The sequence below is a fragment of the Melanostigma gelatinosum genome (genome assembly GCF_949748355.1).
Source record: "Melanostigma gelatinosum genome assembly, chromosome: 13".
Lineage (NCBI taxonomy): Eukaryota > Metazoa > Chordata > Actinopteri > Perciformes > Zoarcidae > Melanostigma > Melanostigma gelatinosum.
Genome location: NC_136646.1, coordinates 19,570,816 through 19,596,805, shown reverse-complemented (window position 1 = coordinate 19,596,805; position 25,990 = coordinate 19,570,816). Strand labels below are relative to the sequence as shown.

Sequence of the window (25,990 nt, the reverse complement as noted above, 5' to 3'; positions counted from 1 at the left end):
ACCCTCCCATTGTGATTTTTTTTCCTCCATTGGACGAGTTGTATTAGTATCAATACAGTCCATGTTTTGTGTGCAGACAGATGTAGATGTTATTTGGAAAAAAGATATTGCAAATTTTTACAATTTTTACACCATTCAACAGAAACTTTATTTCCAATTCAGCAAATAATTGACTGCCTTCAAAAGAGTGTATTCATATATGAAGCAAAGAAATGCTACTGATGATAAGAGAAGAATTAAGTCTACAAAGCAACAGTCTCCAGGATCCTTCATTTGGCACAGAGAATGAGACTACCGGTACATTCACCATTGAAACAATCAGTTGTAAATAAATACATAATGCATCACAGCAAGCAGCCAAATTTGTAATTTTTCATCAACATAGTGCATACAACATCAAATCTGATAACAATGATAACAGTCAATAACTATAATGATAATCGCAAGATTGAGCAGAAGCAATATAATTTACAATCAGTGCATGCTCTACGCATAATGACATTCATGTCCTCACCTTTACCTTATGTGTCATGTGACACTGGGCGACGATGCACTCCAGAAACAGCGAAGAATAAAATAAACTGCCTTTGTAAACAGTATTGCAACAACAGATGAAACACGTAGGGACATTCAATTATTCAACATTGTATTTTGGCACTGAATTTTCATTACATATATAATGAAAATATATAACCTCCCGTCACCATGTATAATTGTATATATGAGGCTTTTATATATAATTTAGTATATATATCAACCTCAAGCAATATTAGGTCAGATATTTACATTCAATTTGAGTGTGTGTGCGTGTGTGTGTGTGTGTGTGCGCGTGTGTTTCACAAAGAGAGAGAGAGAGACAAAGTGAGGAAGAGAAAAAATAACTGTGTTGATTTTAAACTCCTTCTCATGATTGAAATGAAAGTATTCTTCCCCTTTTACTGTAACACTTTGTAAAATGTAACATGAGCCACTCTAGAAATGACAGAAACACATTCAGTGAGTACTGTATGCTCATGACTGTAACTTTTGATTATTACAAATAAAGTATTGCCAAGTTCTCAAATATTTTGGCCTCATAATAATTTAATTAAAAAAATAAATCAATCAATTTCCCTTTACCCTTTCCACCTCTTCTGTTCTTATTCCTCCCATCATTGTTAGTTGATCTTTGTTATCAATGTCTTACCCTTCATAAGGCACCAGTTCTAGTGATACAGAAAGTTGGACCGTGAAGTAGGACCCGCGTTTGGCAGACCACTATATCAGCACAACAAATCAAAATAAAGCACTTCCACAAATTGATAAACCAGAGATATACAGTGATGGTAAAACAGAAAGATAATGAATGATAAAAGGGTAGTGAGGCCTTATAATACTAAGGAATTTGTCTTCCCAAATAATTTAATCTTTCTCTGGTTTTCAATTCTCACCAAGAAATTTTCTCCTTTAGATGGATACTTCATACTCCCGCGTATCCTGTTGGCAAAGTAAGAAATCAATCACTAAAAATCAATTCAGACTCTTCAGTTGAGATAAAAACACATACATGAAACATGTCGGAAGTTTCAATGAACACAAGTATGAATCACAGGAAAAGTATCGGCTTTTTACTTACCCCTGCCTCATAAAGAGGGTTGTTGAAGTCGGACTCGACTGTAATGGGACTGTAGGAGTGTGTGTGAGAGAGAGACTTCCAGAAGAGTGGCTTCCATTCTAGTCTGCATATGCTGTGAGTGAGAAAATACAATTACATATGACCACATGAATAAAGGCTACAGTTTATACATTATTGTGAACTGAGGTGAAGAAAAGTAAAAGCAGTCTTACAAATCATTTAAGGTTTAAAGGTGCAATTTGTGGGATTTGGGGACACCCAAACGCAACAATTCTTATTTTCAGGTGACTACACACTAAAGACAACATACTTATTAATATGATATTCAATATCTGCCAATAGCTCCCGCTAAATGTTCCTTTAAATGTTACACAGGTTACACAGGGTACTTACTTTGTATAGTACATGTAGATTCCTCCAATCAGGAGGATGACCAGGATGATTGGCAGAATTATTGCCAAAGCAATGTTCTCACTCAGGATCTGATGGGACGGCTCAAATGACTGGGACACTGTGAAACAGCAAAAAAAATGATCATCACAAAAAGAAGCTTTTTTTTTTATCAACCGTAATGTTTTTCTGCTCACAATTTATCTAAAATGTCAAACACATTAAAACGAGGCTGACAAATCGAGAGAAACTCTACACCTGAGTAGTACACCAGTTGACACTTACATTCTATAATTCCTATGTGTAAGGGCTTTGAATATTATGCCGAGGACCTTTTTAACTTTATACACATCACAAATTGGAGAAGCATAAAGAAATCACCTTCTAATTTGTGATCATCCAAAAGATCATCATATGCCACTGTGTGAAATGAATAAAAGAGAAAGAGAAGTAAAATAAATTATTATTATTAGGTCCTAAATGCACCTTCAGGATCTCATCAACACGTTTTCATTCAGATCTACGTTCTGTTCCTAAAATAATGGCAGACGAGCGAATAATACCTTCATCATCAACAATCTGGACACAGGGGATTAGATGTTTCGTAGCATTTTCCCGTTCTGTTTCAGAAGGTCTCGTGACAATGAACCTTTACCTTTGCAAAAGGGCGGAGGGCTGTTCCACTGAGAGGGATGGCCGGGAACGCAGCTGATAATGACCTCGCCGTTAAGTTCGTAGCCCTCATAGCAGAAGAAACGCAGAGTTTCTCCTGCCTGGTAGCTGTGCTTGTACAAGGTTTGGTAACCATTGTCAGGGACACCAGGGTTTGGGCATGGGTCATATTTCACTGCTCAGAGCACACACACACAAACACACAGAGGACAGTCATGTATTTGCAGGTCATTTCTCAACGCGCACCAGTAAGCATCATAAAGAAAAAGACTCACAGACACACTTTGGGCTGCGGTCACTCCATTTGGGGGTGCCAGTGTCTCGTCCGTGGCAGGAGATTTGGCTGGGACCTTCCAGTTGATAACCCTGGTTACAGGAGAAGCGAACGACTGTTCCAACCGCAAAGCCTGCTTCGGGGCGCACTGAGCGCGCTCCGTTTACCACCTCTCCTGGGTCAGGACACTGCTGGACTGTGGGGGACCAAGTGGGACACGTAGCACAGCATTTAACGTGATCCTGCTGTTAGACTTCATCAAATACAGTTCAATGACGGCATTGTTTTCTGACAAAAGTTAAAAACCTGGATGAAACCTGAATGTGTTTTGTCTAAGAATAAAACGAACCATTTTTACCTTTGACACATGTAGGTGGACTGCTGCTCCAGGAGAGGTCCCACTGGCAAGTGATGATGTCAGAGCCACTGATGTCATACCCCGGTTGGCACTGATAGGTCAGCACACTGCCTCTCACGGGAGAGGAGTGGGACGAGCTGATCCAGCCGAAGTCAATTTGAGGGAGAGTGGGGCAGGTGTCGTTTGGCTCAACCTCTGCACCACACGGATAGAGAGCAGCGGAAGAAATAAAATAGGTTGTTCATGATCGCTTCTTCAATAACGGCAGCCCTCACATGTCCCGAATGTCAACATTTTCCCCATTGAGCCGTAAAAGCAGTGACTTCAGAAGTGTACTTACCACGATAATGGATGAGGAATCCCTGACTCAGGATGAAAGTGGAATCATCTGGATCGCTCTGAAACTGAATGGTGACTTCTGAGCCCCCAGACACAACCTGGAAACGCTCCCTGGACCCCAGGTATTGTACGATCACACGGGACATGAGATCACGCCCGTCAAAAATGGTCAGCACATCAGTGTGGCGGGTATTTAAACTTTAAGACGGAAAGATAAGCAAAACAAAGGGAAATTTCACTTTAGACTGATTCCACCCACCTGATGCATTTTATAGTCAGTCGTCAGTGAAGGAGAGGCAGAGGGTTTGGTGAAGCTGCAATGCGTTATCGTCCTTTCTCTCACTTTTCACAATGTAAACGTGCTAACAGATTTTAAATGAGAAGAATAAAATAGAATAACAAAACTGTTTATACGTGGTGCACACATGGGTTGAATTTAACACCAGGGTGCTGGTTCAACAGACTTCTGTTTATTACAGATTTTTGCAATTCATTTGGCAACGAAATGAGTGCTGATCCTATTACTCTAAGGGGGAATAAATTACATTGTGAGCATATTTATTGAACAATATTTCTGTTACTGTGTCATCAAAATAAAATGTTGTATATTAAAGATGATGATATGCAGTACTTTGATGCAGTGTGTGAAATACAAGGCTCTTAATTCACTTCATTATTACAGTACATGTATATAATATCCTCCTATCTATGGCATCTTATTGGAACATTTCTGTGAAGTGTGAAGTACTGTGTTTTTGACAGACTGCAGACACACACCAACACGGTCGGTTACTTTAAATAATCAACCACTTAAATTAGCAATACTCACATCTGGACATCCAGTTCAATGCGTTTCTCTTCGTTGCCATGGATCTGCCATACACAGTCTAGCCCCTTGGAGTAGCTCTGGGGCCAATCAGGAGACAGGATGGTACCTGACGGCTCAGTCAACTCGCCTCCACACAGAGCTTGCAGAGCAGAAGAGAGGAGAGAAAGGGAGGTGAGGACGTGCATTGTGAGACAGAGAGAATGATAAAAGGGGTGATGAAATAAAACCAAAAGTAACGGGGGAAAAATGAATTAATAATAAAGGGAGAGAAAATAAATAAAGCCTCAGTAAAAAGATCAATGAGAGATGATAAAGATTTCAAAGGGCACACAAAGAAGCGAGGTCGACTTCGTTCAGTTCTTCAAAATACAACCGCAACTCAATCCTGAAACCGACCTCTGCACATAGGCTCGCTGTCATTCCAGTGGGGGTTGCTGGGGTCGACACACTCAATCGTCCCTGAACCTTGCTCCATGACAAAGCCTGCAGAGCAGGTGAAGGTAACTGTGGTGCCCAGCTGATATGTGATGTCACTGCTGCTGAAATTTCCATGAGGCATGTAGGGCTCCCAGCAGTGCTCATCATCGAAAGCTAAAAAAAACAGATGCAAAGAAGGAAAGAAACTAGACACAGTGTGTGCATGTATGTACAGAAACGTAGTTTGAAAGTCTTAAAAGTATTTCCCTATTCCCTAGAATTTGTTGGGGTATTCTTCTAACTGCTCGACGAAGTTAAGCAACCACAGCCAGTAAATTGAGGAAGGAGGAGTGTCGCTTTTTACTCGGGTTGACCCACAACCTCAAACCCTCTTGGCTGGGAAAAAACCAGGTGTATGACGTTAAAGGCTTAAACTGTGAGCATCTCCAAAGCTCATTATGGCTCATTATGGGGCTCTTCAACACAACAATTCAATGAGAAGAAAGCCTTGGTTTTCTAGACTGCCCATGCAACCCCATTCCTTCTTTAGATATAATTTATACCATAATTATTGTGTTCTAGTAATGAATCATATCTAACTTGATTTCAGGCAGAATACTGACTCATGAATTAAATATCATACAATAATCAGGTTAGAAGGATGTACAGCGACACACTGTCTTTGTGTTTCGCTGACTGTGGAAAGGACCTTGTGTCAGGCCGATATTTGCAAAGTGTCTCTGCTCACCCTCGTATCGCAGTGCCAGAAGCAGAGGGATGGAGGAAGAATCAGCGGTGAGCTCCAAGTACAGTATTGAGCTCTCACTCAGCAAGCCACGTTCGGGGACGTCATCCAGGTCTGAGTCGAAGAGCGGTGTGGACAGGGAACTGTTTCCGCTGCGCACAATTAACCTGAGCGGGACAAACCACAAAGATCCCCGATGTAAGCTCCAGAAGAGAACGACATGTTATGATCAGTGTCTGAATAAGTATTGCATAAATGTGCATGGAAAGCAGATTAAAGGCAATCCACATAAGCATGTCACACTGGAGTACAGTAAAAAACAATTTCATTGTTTTCTTTTTGATGCCTTCATGAAAGTTGAAATTCAGTGAGAAGACGTTTGTCAGAAGTATGCACGGTGTACTACCCGGAATGTTTCATGGAAAAAAAGCAAAAAGGGAACGGTAAAAGTCAGCCAACCAGTGCGTGTAAATACGGTAGCTTTAGGGATGTAACTTTTTTTATTGCTTTAGTTTGCTTTAACAAATCAACAATAGCAGCAGTGGAAACAGGAACGTACTTATCATCATCTTCATCCAGTGCAATCCTCTCAAAGTGTAGGTGGAGTCTGTGTCCCTCTTTGGCTTCTATTAACCAGTGACAGCTCAGGTTATTGACATTACTGTGGTTGCTGACAGAAGGATGGGGTGGAGAGAGTATCCGGCCTACTGTTGCGTTACGGATCCATCCTCCACAAGACACAGCTAAGGAAAAATAACATCCCACATATTACAATGAATCAACCACCTTAACAATCACACTGTAACCAAAGGCAGTGTTGTATCTTCGTTCGTTTACTGACCGACACATTGTGGCTCCGGAGTGCTCCAGTGTGGTTGTGTTGTGTTGACACAAGTAGCCACCTCGTGACCACGAACCTGGAAACCTGGATCACAGTGGAAGTGTGCCTGACCTCCAGGATGGATATCTGTCACGGTCACTCCACCGCCCTCAGGAGACAGAGGGAACGGGCAAGACAGCAGAAAGGCTGTTGATGTCGATAAAACAGAGAGGAAAATAAATACATTTTTCATGTGTCTCTATTTCTGACTATTCAGCTTTCCCTCCATATTCAATAAAATAATCAGTTGGATGTTGATCTTTAAATCTTTAGATCTCTGTGATCCTTTCATTTTGTCTTTACCTCCACCTCCCCCATCAGCACCATGATGTCATATGATTGATGACGTCATGATTGTCATATGTGACTCAGCCGAGCAGGTGCCATCTTCCACCAGCACTTTCTTCACCAATACCAGTATTAGCTCTCATCATGGGTCCTCATTGTATGAGTTTAATCACCAAAACCTTTCTCTGTTGCTTTCTTAATTCCTATTAAATGTTGAACTTAACCCACAGCACAGAACTCAGCATTCCAAACGCAGAGGATAATATCTCAGCTAAAAACTTTAAAAGGTCAAGAGTTGGAAAATGTGAAGTATGTCCATTTGCCCCAGATCTGCTATGCTTGTCTGCTTTTAAATATGCAAGTATGTTGGTTTTCATTCCAACCTTTACGCATGGAGGAACCATCAGTACAATTATCTTACTGTTCAACACCAGAATAAACCAGAGGGGTTCATTTACCTTGGTAGTGGAGGCTGAACACGCCATGGTTGGTCTGTTGGAGACTGCGATAGTGAATGTACACCTGATTGGTCGTACTGCGAATCACCTGACCCTCTCTCATCAGGGTCTCATTGGCTAAGAGCTCCGGTCCCAAACCTCCATGCCCCATGATTGTTAGAGACTCTTTCTTAGAAAGGTTAACCTTCCTCACCTACCGGGAAAAAAGAGGAAATATTGAGGTACGTGATTGCATCTTTAAGATGAACAAATGAAAAACATAAATAGATGGTGGTCTTTGTGAAATGGTCTTAATTTAATTTAACAATAAGAGGCATTATGTCGCCGTCTTTTTAATTGTGTGTTTTGGCCAACTAACTAACATTCTACTTGGGCCTCATGAGCTTAAAGTGAATACATTGTAGCTGACTGCCCATATTGCTGCTGCATTGTTACAATTAGAAATATACTGCACCCCCATGTGATTACTGTTACGTTTTTTTCCATACAGACAGATGATTTACCTTTTCAGAACACACCAGCGAAAGGTAAAAACGTCACTAAAAAAAAGTAATATTTGAAAAGATGAGTGATTATGGATTCATAGGAGATAATGCACATTACCTGAATTTCCACACCATAACCTGAATACACAGTAATGCTGTAGGTGCATTCCAGAGGGGGGAAAGATGAGGATGATGATGCAGGATCTGGTGACTCGACAACCTCCTCCATTGCTGACAAAGTTGCGTTGCATTGTACTGCGAAAAGAGGGAAAGGGCAGGAGAAGGAAATGTGTTGAGAAATACAATTAATGTTCAAACAATTAAATTCACTTCATTTCGGAAAGCTTCAGCAAACGTACATGTCGATTTTTATAGCAACAGTATGACTCACAATAGTTTAAGTTAATGTCGTTTAAAAACTTTGATCAAGTGCTTATTGGCAGTTTCTGAGCGATGACGAGAGATCATCGATTGTTTTTTTACCAACAGATATTCAACAGCCAGTGAAAGGACTTTTGGAAGGTGCACTGTGCAAAGGCAAGTCAACATGCATGTAGCCGGGTTCACGTGGGGATATCAACTCTTCTCAGCGAGAGTTTTGTTCTGGAGAGGAGAGCTCAGACCAACTTCTCCAATATGCTGATTCAAAATAATAATCTCTTCCGTTGGTTTCGATGATCAAAGTTGCATTTGATGGCACAAAAACGATTTCCACTTACGAATCCTTTGTGCAGGCAATAAAATGACACAGAAACTAGCAGATGAGGCACAACGTTGTTGCATCCCACTAACCTTATATGTTTTGGATGAGGATTGGTGGGACACACTGTTGCTGTGAGCATTCAATGATGTGAATATGAGAGAGAAGTTACAATGTATTGTACTTACTGATTCTCAAAGAAGCCTTTACACTGCATAGTATGTATGTTAGCTGTGTGCAGAAGCACAAAGGAAGCACAAGACCTGGTGCTGGTATTGCTCACCATTTATTCAAGATTCCGCATTAATTGAAGCATATGTGTGCTTGCGCTGGAATGAAATGATTACTTAAATTAGAGGGTGCAGATGGGCCACAAATACCTTTGTGGTAGAGCGATGCTGAGGTGATTTAGTAAACCGAAGGAAATATCTTGATCCTGCAAGCATCTGGCTGATGCTGACAAGACTTATCACCAAACAGACTCTGCCTAGCTCTCTAATTCAGGGAAAGATTGTGGAGTACCTCAGCTAATTTGAGAATAATCTAAATTACGATTTGAAAAAAAATATTTGTCCAAAATATCCACATATTATTTGTGTGAGGCTCGTATGTTTATTGCCACAATAACAAATAAGCCATGAACGACAATATAATGGCAGGTTTGATCGTAGTCAAGGGGCAAGAAGCAGCGCGTGTCTCGTCTTGTTGCAATACAACCTGAGGACTATAATAACCTGGCATATCATAACTAAGTGGCAGTTTGCAGTTGTCAGTAACAGTACACCAATTACGTTCGGTAAAATGAAAAGTAATTCCCACCAGTGAGCACACTGGGTGAAGCTGTGGTGTATTGGATTGCCCTGCATTAAATAATTGTATTGACCGCATGACTGAAACTGCTGCTATGCTTCAGTCGAATCGAATTATTGACGACCCAGTGTAATACAAATGGCATCTGGAGAGGAAAGGGTTTAACAGTCCATTTGGCTAACAATGACTAGAAATAAAAAAAAGTAAAAGAGGAAGAGAACGGAAAAGCAATCCAACACGTTTCACTTACATGACAGATCTTAAAAAGTACCATAAAATAGCTCAGCTGACAGTGTTAACTGAACATGTACATAAGTAGGAGTAAATGAAAATGGACATTCTGTGAATTAAGCTTAATTAAGCTTAATTGCTGATAATTTTGTTGCAGTAAATATGGAGCCAGCAGCAGGTTAGCATTAGTGGAGCACAGTGTAAAGACAGGAAACTGTGGGAAACAGCTGCCCTCTGGGGGCCAAAAGGTAAACAAATCTGACGAGCAGGAACTTTAAAAAACACAAATTAAAAGATTATCTTTTTTATTTAAATACTAGAAAATGTGTACAACCAGTGTTTCGGGGGTTATATGCCGGACCATTTCTTGACTGGGATCAGTTACTTCCTGGAGTCTTCGCTGGTTGCCCAGCAACTGGTCAAGCAGCCAATAAATAGTCGAGCACATAATTCCCTGCAAAAGTGTATTTTCTTGTTTCTACAGTCAGTTTTTTGTACATGGTAAACATGTCTGAGATATTTAGATATCTACTTGCTACTTAGAGGGTGTTTCATTGGGGGCTGAAATGCCAATTCCCAGTAAAAACACAATGAAAACAATGGAACCACACACTAAGTGACACACACACACACACACACACACCTCGCTGATAATTCATCTGGCCTGACATTTCTCAAACCACATCTGGTGTAAATAAGCTGACCCACCTCGTAAGTGCTCAATCAAATTTCCTCAGCTCTCATTTGTAGCGGTTGCAGTAATGGTGTCTTTTATTTCATTGCCAGAATGAGCAACAGCTCTGATCTACCGGCAGTGAGGTCTGCAGGCACCCCAGCCGAAGGAGATGCCGTACTGCACTTGCGCTCAACCATTCTGACAAGGATGCTGTTCTGTTCTTCACCACTCACTATTAGTATTCATGGTGGCATTGTTGACTGACTGTCGTTCATCAAATTAATGCTTCTCTTCTTCGGATATTGACATGACAGCAATAGTGCTGATATTAGTATTTATGGGTTCACTTGGTTGCTCTATTTTGTCAATAAGTTGTTTTCATGCTTGCTGATTACATTTAAATTGTTTGTTGTTATAATAACTAAAAGACAAAGAGTGTATTTAGACTTATTTTTGATATAGAACGTTTCATGTGACACTGTGAATAAAGAAAACACAAATAGCAAATGTGAAGCGTGACACCAAATAACTGGGAAGCCAAACAGAGCCCAATACCCCTGGTATGCTTCATATTTTACAGGTTTTGAGGCTTCAAACTATTTGTACAAGTCATCTGTCTCTCGTTATCTTCATACAGTCTTGTCCTTTGTGATTGATAAAGATTATTACGAAATAAAAAAGATACGGGATACGGATGTTCACTTGGATTAAAATCATCAGTGTACTTCACAGAATAAGCTGTGAGAAAAATGCATATTGTATAAAGTTCATGTGTTCATTCAGTCGGCCACTTCGTTGCAGGCTCGATACTGGATGATCCAGATTTAATGGCAAAGGACGGTCGCAATGTGCTGTATAGAGTACAGCATCTGTACAGTATATATTTTCAGTGCCAGCTGTCCTCACCAACAACAAAGATGCAAATGTCGATGTAAGAAATATTACTGATACTGTACATCTGGCTAGGATCATCTTACAGCAGTTCGGGCTGGTAAACCAATCTGCTTTTATGCTTTAAGTTATTGAGGAGATAGAGGAGAAGCACTGGTTTCACTGACTACTTTAAGAAGGAGCGCACTTTGTCATCTTCAACAGGATTCAGTGTATACTCTCAGTTCTCTGTGTCCCTCCAAACATTTAAAGCATGAATCCTGAAAGAACAGGAAGCACATTATTCCTGCAGACATAAAACCAGGCGCACAGACAAACATGTCCGCACTTTTTAACAAATTGTGTTACCAAACAGAAATGTTCATGCTGAGAATAAACTGTGCAAAGAAGAATCTAAAATCAATTCTGGATACTTACCAGCACATGTACAGCTCTTTCTTTACGAGTAACTCACATTGTACAGCAGCCTGTTGATGTTTCATTGGTAATATTTTATGACTGTTTCATGTTACCTTGTCTGTCAAGATCTCCTTGTTACTCTTTCTTCAAAGAGAGGCAGAGAAGAAAAATGAATGAAGTCGCAACGGGAGCCAAAATGATTCAGTGGGCATTTGTCATCACCGCTGGCCCCACCAAAATCTGAGCAGCTCTAAAGTGGTGAGATTCTGAATTATTTTCTCAAACATTTTGTCCCTTTAGAGAACCATGTTAGCTGGCATCAATAAACAACACAGACTCAGGGGACGCCAATTGGTGGCATGCAGGTACCTGGCATGTGCATTGTGGTTATGGTGGTTGTGATGATCAGGGTGGTGGTTGTCTCCTCCTCTATGGGCAGCGAGGACATGCTATTCCTTGATCCTCTCTGGCTGGCAGCAGAAGAGGAGCTTAAAGCTGTGGTGAGTAGCCCTGGTGATATGACTGTTGCTGTCGACTCGGTCTGCCCGAGCCCAGGCACAGCCTGTGTCGGGTTGGTGGTAGTACCTGCAGGGTCCAAAAGTTGAATTCAAAGTGTGTCCTTTCCAATGATTAGTCACCCGTAGTGTTCTTCAGGTGCATTCAGAGAAAAAAGCGATAAAGGCCCGTGTAAATGTACCTGTGCTTGCAGAAGCCTCTCTTAAGTATTCCTTACTCTGCAGGGCGGCATGGATCAGGTCACCCAGCGGGTAAGACTCTGGGGTTGATGTTGGTGGTGTGTACCATTGCGTATCAGGCTCAGGAGTCATAAAGCTCATACCTGAAATAGCCAGGAATAATTACTGCTTTTGTTATTTGAATAAACACAAATGAAAACAAACATAATTAGCAGGACATGGCAAGCAAACGGATAGAAGATATTGCATTTTTTTTATCTAGATGTAAGATAAACAAAGCATAGTCCATGTTTGTGGTGGAACAAAAGAGTAAGGAAAACACATACCTGAAACTAGGTGGATCATGGTGACAGAAAGCACCAAAGCGAATCGTGTGGACCCCATGGCTTTGGATACAACTCAATGACTGGAGAAGGTAAAGAGAGCAGATTGATTAACAAACTGCTATGATGTAATGTAATTGTAATTCAGTCGCTATTACTTCCTTATAAATAATGCAGGAAATAATCAATGCTGACTTAAGTGCTAATTAATAGCACATTATTTGTCATATCATTTTAAACATACTTGCAATTCAGGTAGACGATACAGAGCATATGTTTACATCACACAGGCCACAGATACTCTGATAAGGTTATCACTGCGATGTGATACTGTAAAAGCTATTCAATCTGGTAAATATCTGTTAAATTCATACAACGAAGAAGCGAAAATGAAAATCGAATATAGGTCATTTTTAAAGGTCTATGAAAAAGGGCCAGGTACACATCACACACGGTATAAGGTTAAATATTCAGGCTCCCCCCTGCATTTTCTCACCTAAATCTGCAATAACATGCCCGAAAATGCGCTATTCCAAAATTCACCAAAGGAGACTCCCCTCAGCGCAGGTATCCTCTAAACCTTCTTATATTATCAACCTGTTTGTGGCAATGTGTCAAAAAGCACCTCCGCTGTTATTCGAGGCGTTTCCTCGGTGAAAATGCGAGCCTGGTGTGTGACAAAATGATGGGGCTATACGAGGCACCGCTCGCACCTCCCCCGGCCCTCTTTGTGCGGAGGACGATTTTTTTTGGCATCAGTCATCACCACTGTGAGACCAACAACCATCTCAGCAACGTTGAAAGGTGCCTGCTGCTTACCTTTATCTCTCAGGCTGCGTGCTGCACTCCTCTACTCGGACTCCTGTTGCTTTGGGCCCCGAGAACACGGCGGGGTTAGTGCTGGTGAGATGCCCCTAGCTGGTTACCGTGTGGTTGACGCATTCGTCTATGATGTGAGGGCATTTGCGTTGAAGCTCTAGGTGCGCCCTAGCGGTCGCATGCGGTAAGTGCAGCGGCGCGCGGGCGATCTCCACATTTTGTCTGTGAGCGCTGGAGAAGCTGTCCACCAGCACGGTGCTGAAAGTGTGTCCGACACAGCGCTGCACGGCACATCAAGGTAATCAGAAATATATGTGAGACGCAGCACGCAGTGGGTAAATACTGTATGTTTGCTCATTTAAAGGCCTGCATGTGCCGTATGCATGCGAACATGTTTTTGTCCCATAATGGGGTGGATGTTTGCGCTAACATAGAATGCGGACTTTAAATATGAGCCAGCTGATTTGTGGTGGCTGGCGCAGAGCAAAAACAAAATGAATGCTGAAGCGATTGCAAAACAAACGATCCAAGTCCACAATTTATGGAACACCTTGCGTAACCGAGCAATATTCAGGCTTCCCCCCTGCGTCTCTAGTCTCGAGTGTTTCTAGTGGGCAGTGTCGTCACACAGCATGCAATTGATGCAACTACAAAATGAATCCGTCAGAATAAGCCTATTAGGAAACAGCCCTCCCATTTAAAACATACACGTGCACACACTCGAGCTCGCACAAATGTTTTTTTGTGGGAAACAAAAAATGGAAAACTCTTTATCTGTCTGTCTGGTTCTCTCTCTCTCTCTCTCTCTCTCTCTCTCTCTCTCTCTCTCTCTCTCTCTCTCTCTCACACGCACACAAGTTGATCTTGATCTTTTCTGGACCAAACGCTCACAGAACAGAACTTGTCCTGCTCTGTTATCTTCTACTTTTGTATTGTCACTTATCATTTTTTAACATCTGATCTACTTTGGCACAGGTGACAAGGTCAAATAAGTGTCCAAGTGATGGGTCTCTGCACATTTTCTTAAATTACATTAATTGCCCCAAAAGACAATATTGTAATTGACAAAAGTTATTTTTGTCAGCAACAACAGCTAAACGTAAGTGAACAGACAGCACTATACTGTCCAATTAAATTACTATGTTCATAATGCAATAATCATAATTAGACAAAAGTGGTCTGTAGCATGTTTACTTTGCAGACTCCACTGTTTCAAAGGAAAATACAATGAACAAATAGACATTCTATGAAGTAGCCGCCAAGATATAGCCGCCAACAGTATAGAAAGCTATGACTTCAGCATATCGCCTGCTGTGATCGGAGAGGTCAGAGATCAGGACCTACATAACCCCACAAAGTCAGTGTCAGTGGCAACTTAACCAAAGAGGCTCTGCGATCTGGCAACCTGTTCACTGGTTCACTAATTTCTTCCAGGTGCATGCTGGGATAGGCCTCAGCTACCTTTAACAGTCCATCATTCCCTTTAGGCTGTGCTTGTTGGTAAACAGAGCCTTTCTCCAGCCCCCTTACAATAATCTGTTCGATTTTGACAAGCCCAAAACTGTCATTGGTTTATAGGAATAACCTCTTACGTCTGTTGTTTTCATTATAATATAATCTCTCAATCTGTTTCTATTTCAGTTTCTTCGTCTCTCACCAATTTAAAGGATGCATTGGTCAATGAACACACTGCTATTGCCTCCATATGTTGAGCTGGGTGTCCATTCGCTCAGTGGCCTTCTGTGGACTTTTCTGCTACTCTTCCTGTGGCACTGTTATCGGATGGGCTCTGACCTGCCAATCCCAGGCCACGCACACGCTGGAAAGCTCAAGTCAGGCTCAAGGCGGTCCATGATGTCCCGTGGCGGTAGCTGTGCTGGAACGAAGTGCCGTGCACGATCCAAGCTGTCGAGAAGTGATCAAATTGCTCCCTTTATTTCAATGGAAACAGAGGAGGATGAGGAACAGGAACAGGGCTACCTCACCCCGGTGCTGAGTCATGCCTTGTTCCCAGCCCAAGCATCTGCAGAAGCCAATAAACTGTATGCAGCACTGCAAGAGTATGCCAAGCGCTACAGTTGGGTGGGCATGGGCCGCATTCATAAGGGCCTCCGTGAGCAGGTACAGGTTTATTCCATGTAGGCCTAATACATACAGTTGCTACTGCCAGTAAAATCATGTGTATCTGACGTATTCAATAATTTAATACACCAAATTCCACTGTAGTCAAAGGTTTGTTTTCATAGCCTGTATAACTGCATACGCTTGTGTAAAGGTTTCTTCACACCTTATTTGGAACTACTTTTGTCCAAGGGCAAATAGTTAATTGTCAAGAATGAATTATTGATTTCTAATTGTTCTCACTTTAGGTCAGACTGAACGATCTCTCTGCCATACAGAAGCCTCATCTCTTCTTCTTGCCAGATGTCCCAAGTGTTCCTTTCTTCCCACGAGATGCTCATCGACATGACATTGAGGTCTTGGAAGCCAACTACTCTGTAATCTTGGCTGAATTCAAGGCTGTATACCAGAGAGGCATTGACTCAAAACTAGGCTGGACCAGTCTGGGACCAAAGGTAAGTCTTTCATGAGTAAAGGGAAATTGCAAAAAAAACCTTCTATCATCACTATCTGTAATGCAATGTTCTGAGAAAAGAAACTGATGAAAGTTGACAAAATACAATCAGCGGAAATAGTAGTGTTCATCTAATTCATTACGTTTTTTTGCTTTCATGTTTCTAAATCACCTCCAAATACATAAAATGTCTAACATCAAAAATCTCCACCAGTTTGTGCTGTGGTTCCAGAGAACCACAGCACATGTCATGTAATAATTATATCTTTTATGACTGTTATTGTCCCCTGTTTCTCCATTCAAAATCTACCTACAGACTGTGATGGAATAGGAGTTGTTTAATTCTGCTGAACGTGCCTCATCTGAGTCATATGTAACTGCAGGACATTGTCTCTTTCAGGGCCAGGCAGTGTTCCCTTTGTACAGTGCAGGTGTCTCTGTGGCAGGAAACTGTCGCTCCTGTCCCTGCACCTACCGGACACTTCTCTCTCTGCGTACATTCATAAGCAGCAACTCGTTGGGATCTGCTGGATTTTGGCTGTTGGGGCCAGGAGCTACGTTGGGGAGCTCATATGGACCCACTAATACACGCCTACGTTGTCACCTTGGTGAGTAAAAGGATTCGAGGATAATTTATTCTCATTATGCAACACAGTCAACAAATGCAGTCGTAACCTATTTGTCAAACATGAAATATACGGCAAAACAAATCAAAAGCAGGAGTGCATTTTTTAATTTGCATCAGGAGGAATGTAAAGCAACAGCAACAGGACAATTATCAAGGCAGATAATATGGCTAGTATCTTAACATAAAAATACGACATCAGGGAAAACATCTGCATTCATCTGCATCTTAGACACATCTTAAAAAACCTGTCACTGACTCCGCTGACAATACCAAAAAAAGAAAAGAAAAATGACCTGATAAACATGAAACCGTTACATAATGGTACTTTGTGGTTCGGGGTTGAGGTTAATTATTTCCGTAGCCCATTTTGTAGTGTGATCCATCTGGCTATAATCCTCTCCGTGGAGTGCATGGCCTTCTTAGCTGAGTGAAACCAAAATATTTTAGTTGCAAAGTTTAAACACAGACATCGCTTTTTTTTTTAGGTCTGCAGACTCCAACCCTGTGTGAGCTGGTGGTGGGAGGGGAGCCTCAGTGCTGGTCAGAAGGACACTGCCTCCTGGTTGATGACTCATTCCTCCACACTGTCTCCCACAAGGGTGAGTGAATAACATACTGTGCTGAAAAACAATGCTTCTTAAATTCCTTTCACTCTAATTTTTACTCTTATTCGCATTGCTAAACATGCAAACAAATATAAAAATAGAATGCAATGCATGACCTCTGAGTATAATACAAGTAGCGAGTTTTTTTCTTGAGTTTTTCTCAATTCCATGAGTTGTTCCAAACAGTCGAAGCCAAATGGTTGCAACCCTTTTACCTAACGTTGTACATATATGTCTATTTCTAAAGGGCCTCCAGATGCTGGGCCCCGAGTCATTTTGAGTGTGGACCTCTGGCATCCAAATGTGGCTGCAGCAGAGCGACAAGCTTTGGACTACATGTTCAGCCCTGACCTTTGAATTTGTTCCTGCCAATAATGCACAACATGCAGGGATGCCTTACCTTAGCCCTGCTTGTTGTGGGTCATGTCTCTCATTCCGGTTTATGAATCACTGTGTGAATCTGCCCTCAAAATTACACAAGCTATTGGCCACAAATTTAACTGGTGTTGGATTTATGGTCAAGTGCCACAAGAGTGTATTATTAAGGTTGATAATAGAATTAGATCAGTCACAATGCTAAATGTTAGACAATTTGGCTGTAAATTTAAAACTGACATCAGTTGAAAGCACCACAAGATCTCAGCTAAGAAGAGCAGATATTGTGTTAACTGTTATACATCTTATCTTGATATCATAAACTGTGCTTGTGAATACTATTTGCATGTGAAACCAATCTGTCCTGATTAATGGACTTTGTTTTAAGCTGCTGATGCATGTGCACAAGCGCACGACTTATTTTAAAACATAGGTATATAAGCTCAACCAAAAAACTGTGAAAACATGAAAATCATAAATTTCTATTTATTTTTGAATGCCAAACATATATAAAGTTTGCACACTGTGAGTACTCTTATTATTCTTATTGCCTCTATGTATACTTGCGTTTTTCTGTTTATAAATCTATACATCTTTTTACTTTGTTTATTGATATAATTAGTGGTTTGCTTTTTGTCAATTCTGTTTTGCTTGGAATCCAAAAAACAAATAAATAACAGATAAATCAGTGTTGGCTCAGTGTGTAGAATAACAGAGTAACAGAGTAACACATGTGTATGTACATGTGATACAGTATGCATGCATCAGAACCAGTTGTTTTGTAAGGCTCTCAAACTACCCAAGTAATTTGTATGGTACACATTTATCTTAAGCTAATAATAAGTGTTCAAGTATGTTGTTTTTATTGGAGAAAAATAGCCTGTCTACATGGCTTGTTAAAATAAAGTTGACTTAATTCATATGGAACTGGCCAGAGAATGGCCAGTGCAATTGTTCGGGTAGCCTGTGGTGAATATATCTTTAAATTTAAACAGACTAAAAAAATCATTCTAAAAACACATTCTGTTTCATTAAGCTCCTTAAGGGGGAGTTACTTTTTTTCAGTCAGTAGATGAGAATTAGAGTGGTGATTTTGTCTTATCTGCCATCTGTTCATCCATGATGAGGATTACAGAGGCTGAACTAATCCACCCCACAGCAAGAGATTATTCCTGAGATTCTATGTAGTTGTAATATGTTGATTCGATGTGCAATTCGTTCAACATTTAATTCTATGAGTGTAAAATTCACAAGCAAATAATATAGCAATTCAAATATTGAGTATGACTGTCAAAGGTTAGCATTAAGGGATGATAGTCTTAGAATTAAAAAAACTCTCAGATCTTAAATTTGCTAAACCGTCTACCACATCATTAGAAGGCAAGGTTGCCTCTTGCTGTGTCACTGTGATGTTTTCAAACCTGTGGTGGCATATGCAAATCTGTAACATGACGTTGCATTTAATCTTGGATTAATAATAACACACACAAATGTTTTTCATGGACAATCTTGACATGAGGCTACAGCCTCGCAGATTTATTTCAAAGACAAAGACAGCTATTGTCACACTCAACTATTCCCATGCTGGCCTTTTGTCATGCAACAGCATCAGCAGCCTTAGAGGGATTATTTTCAGAGAAAGTTGCCAAAGGACCAAAGTGGTCGGGAAACAGATCTGTTGTTATTGTTATCAGTGGCAGTATGCCATTCAGAAATATCAGTACTTGTACATATAACCACCAAGCTGTATTGTATGGTCTAGACTACTACAGTACAATATACAGCCCATTAAAGACCAGATCAATACTCTAGTAATCCTTTGTACTCACACGACTCACAAGATTCACATTGTTTAAAAGACACACATGCCCTTAATTAGTTTGTGACATGGCTGTCCACACTGACCAAACTGTTTTCAAATGTTGTAATATTTTGGCTTGACAGTAGTGCTGGACGTAATCATTCGGGATAATCAAAACAAACTGGAGCATTTTCTACACTGAAGAGCCATCCAGTATGTTGCTTGATAACATGTTAAAGTGCTTCAGTTCTACTCTGCCGTTTGTCTTCAACAATCTCACAAGATGGACAGACTGACTCAACATGCAGTTTTTAAGAGTTTATTTTCTCTTTTTCAGAACTTTATTATTAAGAATATATGTTCTTGCTAACACAGGCTCTTCAGAAAAAGCGTCTGTGAATTTGTGTTTGTGAAGGTCATGAATGTGAGGATGTTTGCTGGCAAATTGCTGCATCAAATTTCACATACATGTAGAATTTAGAAATGAAAAAGGATGAATCACAAACATTTAAGAAAAACATTGCATTTTCAAAAATAGATTCAAGTATTTCCCAAAACTTTAACACTGCGAATTTAGACAGAATCGTTCCAGAAAACACATTTGTGAATACCATGCAGTAGTGTGAAGATACTCTGTTACAAGTAAAAGTCAAATTCAAAATCTAACTGAAGTAAAAGTACATGGCATTAAAATATAGTGACATATATCCCCAGGACAATTTCCCACCGATACACTCCCCTGCACATCCCTTCTATATTTCTATATTTAAATACACTTGACACTTTTACATCACACTTACTACACTTGTTTAAAGTATTGTTATCTGTTTGTTTGTGCATTATATTTCATATTTTATTGTACATTTGAATATGTATACAGTCAAACATTCATTCCGGGAGGTCAGTGCTGAACAGTCTCAGCTGATTGATGACGTCCTTTGGATCAGATTCAATTCCCTGCAGACACTCCCTACAGCAAGCATCAAGCTGTCTTCATTGTCCACACAATAAACCCATAGAAAATATTATCTGATCATCCTTAGGAAAAAACATGCACATAGTTCATTCTCCCACGCTGCCCCCACATTATCTACTGGGTATCATGACATTTTAATTTTCCCTTCCCCCAATGTGAATAAGAGTTGTTGAGGTTTGCCTAATTGTAACTTGTAAGGAAAAGTTGGGGATGACAGAAGCAGACTAATAATGAGAGATTGGTCCTCAGCCCTGCAACTGTGTCCTTTCAGAGTCCTGGTTCTACGAGCTTCTGTGTGCTACTGCTCATTCATGCAACATTAGAGTTACAGCATTTACGAGTTTCCGACTTGTAAAATAGTGCTCATGTCGACAGCCGAGTTGTAATTGTGACTGAGACATGGACCTGTCAATACACTTTATGCGCGTCATCTTTGAACGGTAAATACATTTTTTTACTAATTAGTTTTACTGTAGTTCTCCAAGACCAGTCCACAGTGCAGCATCTCCACAACACAGTGACAATTGTTGAAACTGTTGATTTGACACACAGATCAGTTAAGACTCTCAGTACTTCAGCTTCCTATTTAGCTGGACATCGCAGACCTCTAATTTCGCATATTTATTTATTCTTCCTTATGATGTGTATACTACTGCTCTGTAGGACAGGTCTGGGGAACGGATGACAACTGACTTTTCAAATTTGCTGAACTGAAATACCCAACAACTCAAAGGACCAGTGTGTTGATTTATTGGTATCTAGCAGTGAGGTTGCGGATTGCAACCAACTGAATGCCCCTCCGCTAGTTTTTGGTTTGTCCGTTCTGGGCTACTGTAGGAAAATGGCACTGCAACACGGCAGATTCCGTGAAAAGGCCCGGCTCCCGATCTAGATATGAAGGGCTCATTCTGAGCTAACGAAAACAAACAATCCTTAGTTTAAGGTTACTATACACTAAAGAAAACATAGTTATGAATATAATATTCTATTTCTGCTCATTGATCCCCTGAAATCCTACACACTGGACCTTTACGAGTGTGGTGGTCCAGATCTACCATTCAATTTGTTTACCAATTTTATATGCATTCATTTGAACAAAAATATCAAAACGTCTTTGGTAAGTTGAAATTAATGAGCTCCACGTGATTGTGTATGAGGCAGATGCCGCTCAAATAACAGGAAAAAAATGCAAAATTATTCATCAGCATAATTAGATAAAAAGGCATTTTCTCCATTCAACCACTAATTCAGTTGTCCTCATTTCTGCGACATCATCATCACAAACTCTGTAAAGAGAACAGACAAGATATTGAAAAGCTAAATTCTTTAGTAGGTTTATAGCAGACTGAGAACAACTAGTACAACTCCTCATACGTACTACTTTCAGCTCTGGCAATGAATGTAAATTATGCGTCAAGTAAATATCTGGCAAATGACATATCTCTGAGAGAAAAACAAATGTGATAATTGTTTGTATGAACAACAATCAAAGTTATTTTAACAGTAAATGATTTTCATGGCATGCTGTGACTTGTCAGAGCAGGAAAAGCACGCACAGGTAAAACTATGACCAAATATTATTGATTCATTTGTGTTACTTCAGCTCCTGTGTTACACAGAGCCACTCAGCTAACTCAACATTTAGAAAGCAGAGGATAATGCAAAGCTATAAAAACGTCTCAATCTGTTTGTGTGTGCTTGTATCTCACCCTCAAAGTCAACTGTTCCATCTCCGTTGTTATCAACTTCTTTGACAACTGCATCAATTTCATTTTTGCTCGTTTGTTCTCCTAGTAACTTTATCACGGCAAGTTTCAGCTCCTCAGATGTGATCGCACCGTCACCATCTAAATCAAACTGAAGGAGAGGGGAAGAAGAAAACAAAACGTTGCAAAGATTTTGGCCATTTCAGACTCATATTGCAATCATAACATACTGTTGGACCAGATTTCAGCTTTTACAGTATGTTCATTTAATATCCACCATGGGGTGCCAAAGACCAAAAAGAGAGAACAGGTATACTGAGCTCACCTCTCGAAAGGCTTCTTTAAGTTCCTTCAACCCAATCATCCCTGCAGTTTCAGCCAGCAGCTTGGGGGTCATTAGTTCCACAAAATCGTCAACGTCCACCCGTCCCCCCACTGTAATAGGACAAATGATGTAACTAATACAACTATAAGCCGGCAGTAGCTGGAGAACACAACTGAAGCAAAGTTTGAGTGCTATAACACCATTGTGAATTCCACAAAGGAATACATGCTTTTAGCTATCGTCATTCATTACATTTCACTCTGTTGCACCGTGGAAAACAACTGTGACCTTATATGCAAGCACACTCATGCCACTTCCTTTAGCCATTTATCTTCCTGGTTATACATGTCTGACTTCATTCAAAGCTCAGTGGAGTGGAACATGTGCATAGGATGGTTCGCAGTCAACTGTCAAATGTGACAAATAACCAAGATGATATTGGTGCTCTGCTGTAAAATGAATGTGACCCACTGACAAATGATGAGCCAGAAGACGAAATGTACATTATTCCAACCGGAAAGTGGCCGGCTAATTTTGAAAAAGAATATGTAAATATGTCTCAGGAGACCATTGTTAAGAAGAGCGTGAAAGACACATTTCCTGAAAGAAAACAAAACCAATCCGCCTTGGAAATGTTTTTTTTAAAGATAAAGATAAAAGAAGTACATGTTTGAAAACCCACAGTATTATCAGAGAGCTAATGACCTTTTTTCAAATTCTCCACAACCTGCAAAAAATTGCATCCAAAAAGAATTCTGTCATATAAATTAATACAAGTAAGAATGCCATATTTAAAACGATGGATTGATTTTTGTTCATCAGTTAATCCGCCCAACATGGTCAGCAGTAATAAAGCATTAATGGAGCATGAGTACACTACTCACAATTCATGTTGATGTTCTGACTCAGTTCTATGAGCTCCATTTCAGTCGGCATGTAACCCATGGTCCTCATCAGGTTCCCCAAGTCCTTACAGGTTATGAAACCATCCTTATCTTTATCAAACTCTAAAAAAGCTTCATGTAACTCTAAAGAGCACAGAGACAGAAAGATGAGATGGTGTGAGACACATTTTTTAAAAGGTGAACAATATTATACAGTAATTTAACAAATATATCTGAAAGCATAAAAGCCGGTCAGACGTTACCTTCAATCTCATCGTCTGTAAGAGCTCTTGTCTGCAAAACAAGAATGAAATGGATAAATACGGAATGATTTTAGTACGTTTTATATACAGTAGTTTACGACAAAATGTACAACTGTTTTTATACCCACAACTATCTGCATTGTGTCAAAGCAATGACCTCCTATAAGCTCCATACATAACTATAAAGATGTGTTTTGCATATGAATTCTAAAGTCTCTGTGGAATAAGCACACACAAAACACACTTGTTAAAATTTGCCTGATGGTAATGTGTGACGCACTTAATTGTACCTTTGTTTAATATGACACATGGTTTCCCAAAGTTTCTTAATAACATCATAATATGTACCAGCACCATCCACATTACGTTTTCTGATGAACATGTATTATTTACATTGCATTAAGTTGTTTCATATTTTAAATAGGTTTTAAATTTTTCTACCCCTGTTATATTGTCGTGCACATGAATTTACAATATATAATTTTCAACTCATTGTTTTAACTTTTATTAATTTCTGAAACCTATTGGTTTGGATTTACATTTCTAATGCATTTGGAATCTAGGAAACATTATATTTTGATATTATAACATGATTCAAATCAAAGAACAATTCTGAATTTCTGAGTGAATTAACATTTTGTATCTGCTTCTAGCTACACAGGATCCAGGACTATTTTACAATTATATACACCATTATATACACCATACACCATTATATATATATGAATCTGCCTGCTGTTTCTGATGTTACACATTATTGTGCTGTGTTGTTTACAATTTTCAGAACACTTGCCTTGTTTATAGATGTTTTACTTCTTATTCCATTGTTGTTCATATGTTTTTGTGTATATATATTTATAAAAAATAAATACGTACACCTTTTTTTCACTACTTGTGCAAATAACGTTCCTGTGTATTCTTTATCTTTATCTATTCAGCTTTGTTCTCATTGTCCAGCTGGTATTTATGTTTCTGTGTAAGTACATTGACAGCCACATTCATACGTGCATGATTGGCAAATGAAGCTGATTCTGATCTCTGCACACTTTGTGAATACGGGTTGACAATAAATGTCCAGACACATTACTGTTTGTGTGCCTCTGACATCTGTAGATATGTCATGTTAAATCCTTGCTTAAAACATTGTATTTTTGATCTTGCAGTATCTTATTTGATTGATCCCAGATCATATGTACAGTATATCCACCATGGGATTAGAACTACAGCAAAGGTTGCCTAAAAATCTTCATTATTGGTAAAAAAAAAAAATGCAACAGAGTGCATCCTGTGTAAAAATGTTTTTATTTTCATAGAATGTATTACATTTTGAGTGCCAACGCATTTGCCTAATGCAAAAAAGTTGATCGTCCCACCTCTACTCCATAATGAGACAAGTATATTAAGCTTCTTTTGCCATTAATCTAAAATAACACCATATAAGGATGACCACAATAACAAAACAATATTTGTTTCATAATTGATCAACAGATGATAGTAGGATTGATGTTCCTGGTGAACCACAGACAAAGATAATCATGATACACAAACATAATTCATTTGAGATTCAAAAAACTCTGAAGCTAAACACGTGTTAATAGCAAAAAACAACTACCAATAAAAACTGTAAAACCATAAAATCATTTTGACTTACGGGTCTCTTCGTTCCGCCCCTGAGAAAGATGCAGGCTTGTTTAATACTCATGATGATGGCCGTAGTCGAGATCCTGGCTACTTGTGTTTGTAAATTTATTTTTAAAAAGACGATATGTCGCTATATCATTCAGCTTCTTGTTTTCCTGTGCGAGCCCGTGTCTGTGTGTAAACCGCGATCAGCTGTGAACTGCGTACGCCAGAGAGGAGTGATGAGGTCCCATATGGATTATCACTGCAGCTTTGGCCTAGAAAAGAAAGGTAAGCTCACTGCTGTACATATACACAATTTCATATAAAAACACCATTACTGGTGTTTTTATAAAGCATTTACTCTAATTTCATGAAGATGAAATGCATCAAAATGTCATAAACAAGAACTTTTGTAAGTTAATACTAACTTATCATAAAAATATCTATCTCACTTCATTTTAGGATTTCAATTCATATTTATTTGGACAAAGGAAACCAATGGAGAATGCACTGTGTTTGCTTATTGTTTGCAGTCTGTTGACTCCTTCCATTCTTTCATGTGGTGCAAGTTGAGTGAATGATAAAGCTTTCTATCCACCACCACTACATGAAACAAAACAGAATACAACAGATGGGAGAGTGAAGAGGGAAAGACATCTAGAATTAATAGGATTGTGAACCACATGCCTATAAATGCAATGGCTATTATTGCATGTTGTTGATTAATCTCAGCATGCAAGTTATCTGATTATTTACAAATGAAATGCACTTCGGATGCTTGTTCACTGTATTTTCATATGAGAATAGACATCATCAGCCTATTGCATGAACCATAAATGCAGTGGTCAAATGAAAGCTTCTTTGCAATCTGAGAAGATGTTCTCAATCGAAACGCAATGATCGTATTTGAAGCTGAATTGTTTGTTGCATTGCAT

At 39.6% G+C, this 25,990-nt stretch overlaps 3 protein-coding genes across 3 annotated transcripts; 1 reads left to right on the top strand and 2 right to left on the bottom strand.

Moving 5' to 3' along the window:
• Positions 1 to 177: 177 nt before the first annotated feature.
• sez6l2 (seizure related 6 homolog (mouse)-like 2) lies at positions 178 to 13,415 on the bottom strand. Its single transcript, XM_079282683.1, has 19 exons — positions 13,295 to 13,415; positions 12,479 to 12,558; positions 12,155 to 12,295; positions 11,827 to 12,042; positions 7,869 to 8,005; positions 7,266 to 7,458; positions 6,481 to 6,666; positions 6,199 to 6,382; positions 5,643 to 5,806; positions 4,874 to 5,068; positions 4,478 to 4,616; positions 3,650 to 3,846; positions 3,310 to 3,504; positions 2,953 to 3,147; positions 2,661 to 2,852; positions 2,387 to 2,425; positions 2,009 to 2,126; positions 1,616 to 1,727; positions 178 to 1,476 (listed from the first exon to the last, which is right to left on the bottom strand). The coding sequence occupies exons 2-19, from the start codon at positions 12,534 to 12,536 to the stop codon at positions 1,447 to 1,449; spliced, it is 2,691 nt and encodes an 896-aa protein (XP_079138809.1). The 5' UTR covers positions 12,537 to 12,558; positions 13,295 to 13,415; the 3' UTR covers positions 178 to 1,446.
• A 1,547-nt stretch (positions 13,416 to 14,962) lies between these two features.
• asphd1 (aspartate beta-hydroxylase domain containing 1) lies at positions 14,963 to 17,471 on the top strand (the record flags this gene model as incomplete). The annotated part of the gene is made up of 5 exons (XM_079282134.1): positions 14,963 to 15,415; positions 15,664 to 15,870; positions 16,270 to 16,477; positions 16,983 to 17,096; positions 17,350 to 17,471. 5 exons carry the CDS (start codon positions 14,963 to 14,965, stop codon positions 17,457 to 17,459), a joined length of 1,092 nt encoding a protein of 363 aa, XP_079138260.1. The 3' UTR covers positions 17,460 to 17,471.
• Positions 17,472 to 21,410: 3,939 nt separating this feature from the next.
• On the bottom strand, positions 21,411 to 25,134 carry cabp5b (calcium binding protein 5b; the record flags this gene model as incomplete). The annotated part of the gene is made up of 6 exons (XM_079281858.1): positions 21,411 to 21,540; positions 21,964 to 22,111; positions 22,286 to 22,395; positions 23,170 to 23,313; positions 23,433 to 23,463; positions 25,084 to 25,134. The coding sequence occupies 6 exons, from the start codon at positions 25,132 to 25,134 to the stop codon at positions 21,512 to 21,514; spliced, it is 513 nt and encodes a 170-aa protein (XP_079137984.1). The 3' UTR covers positions 21,411 to 21,511.
• Between the last annotated feature and the right edge of the window lie 856 nt (positions 25,135 to 25,990).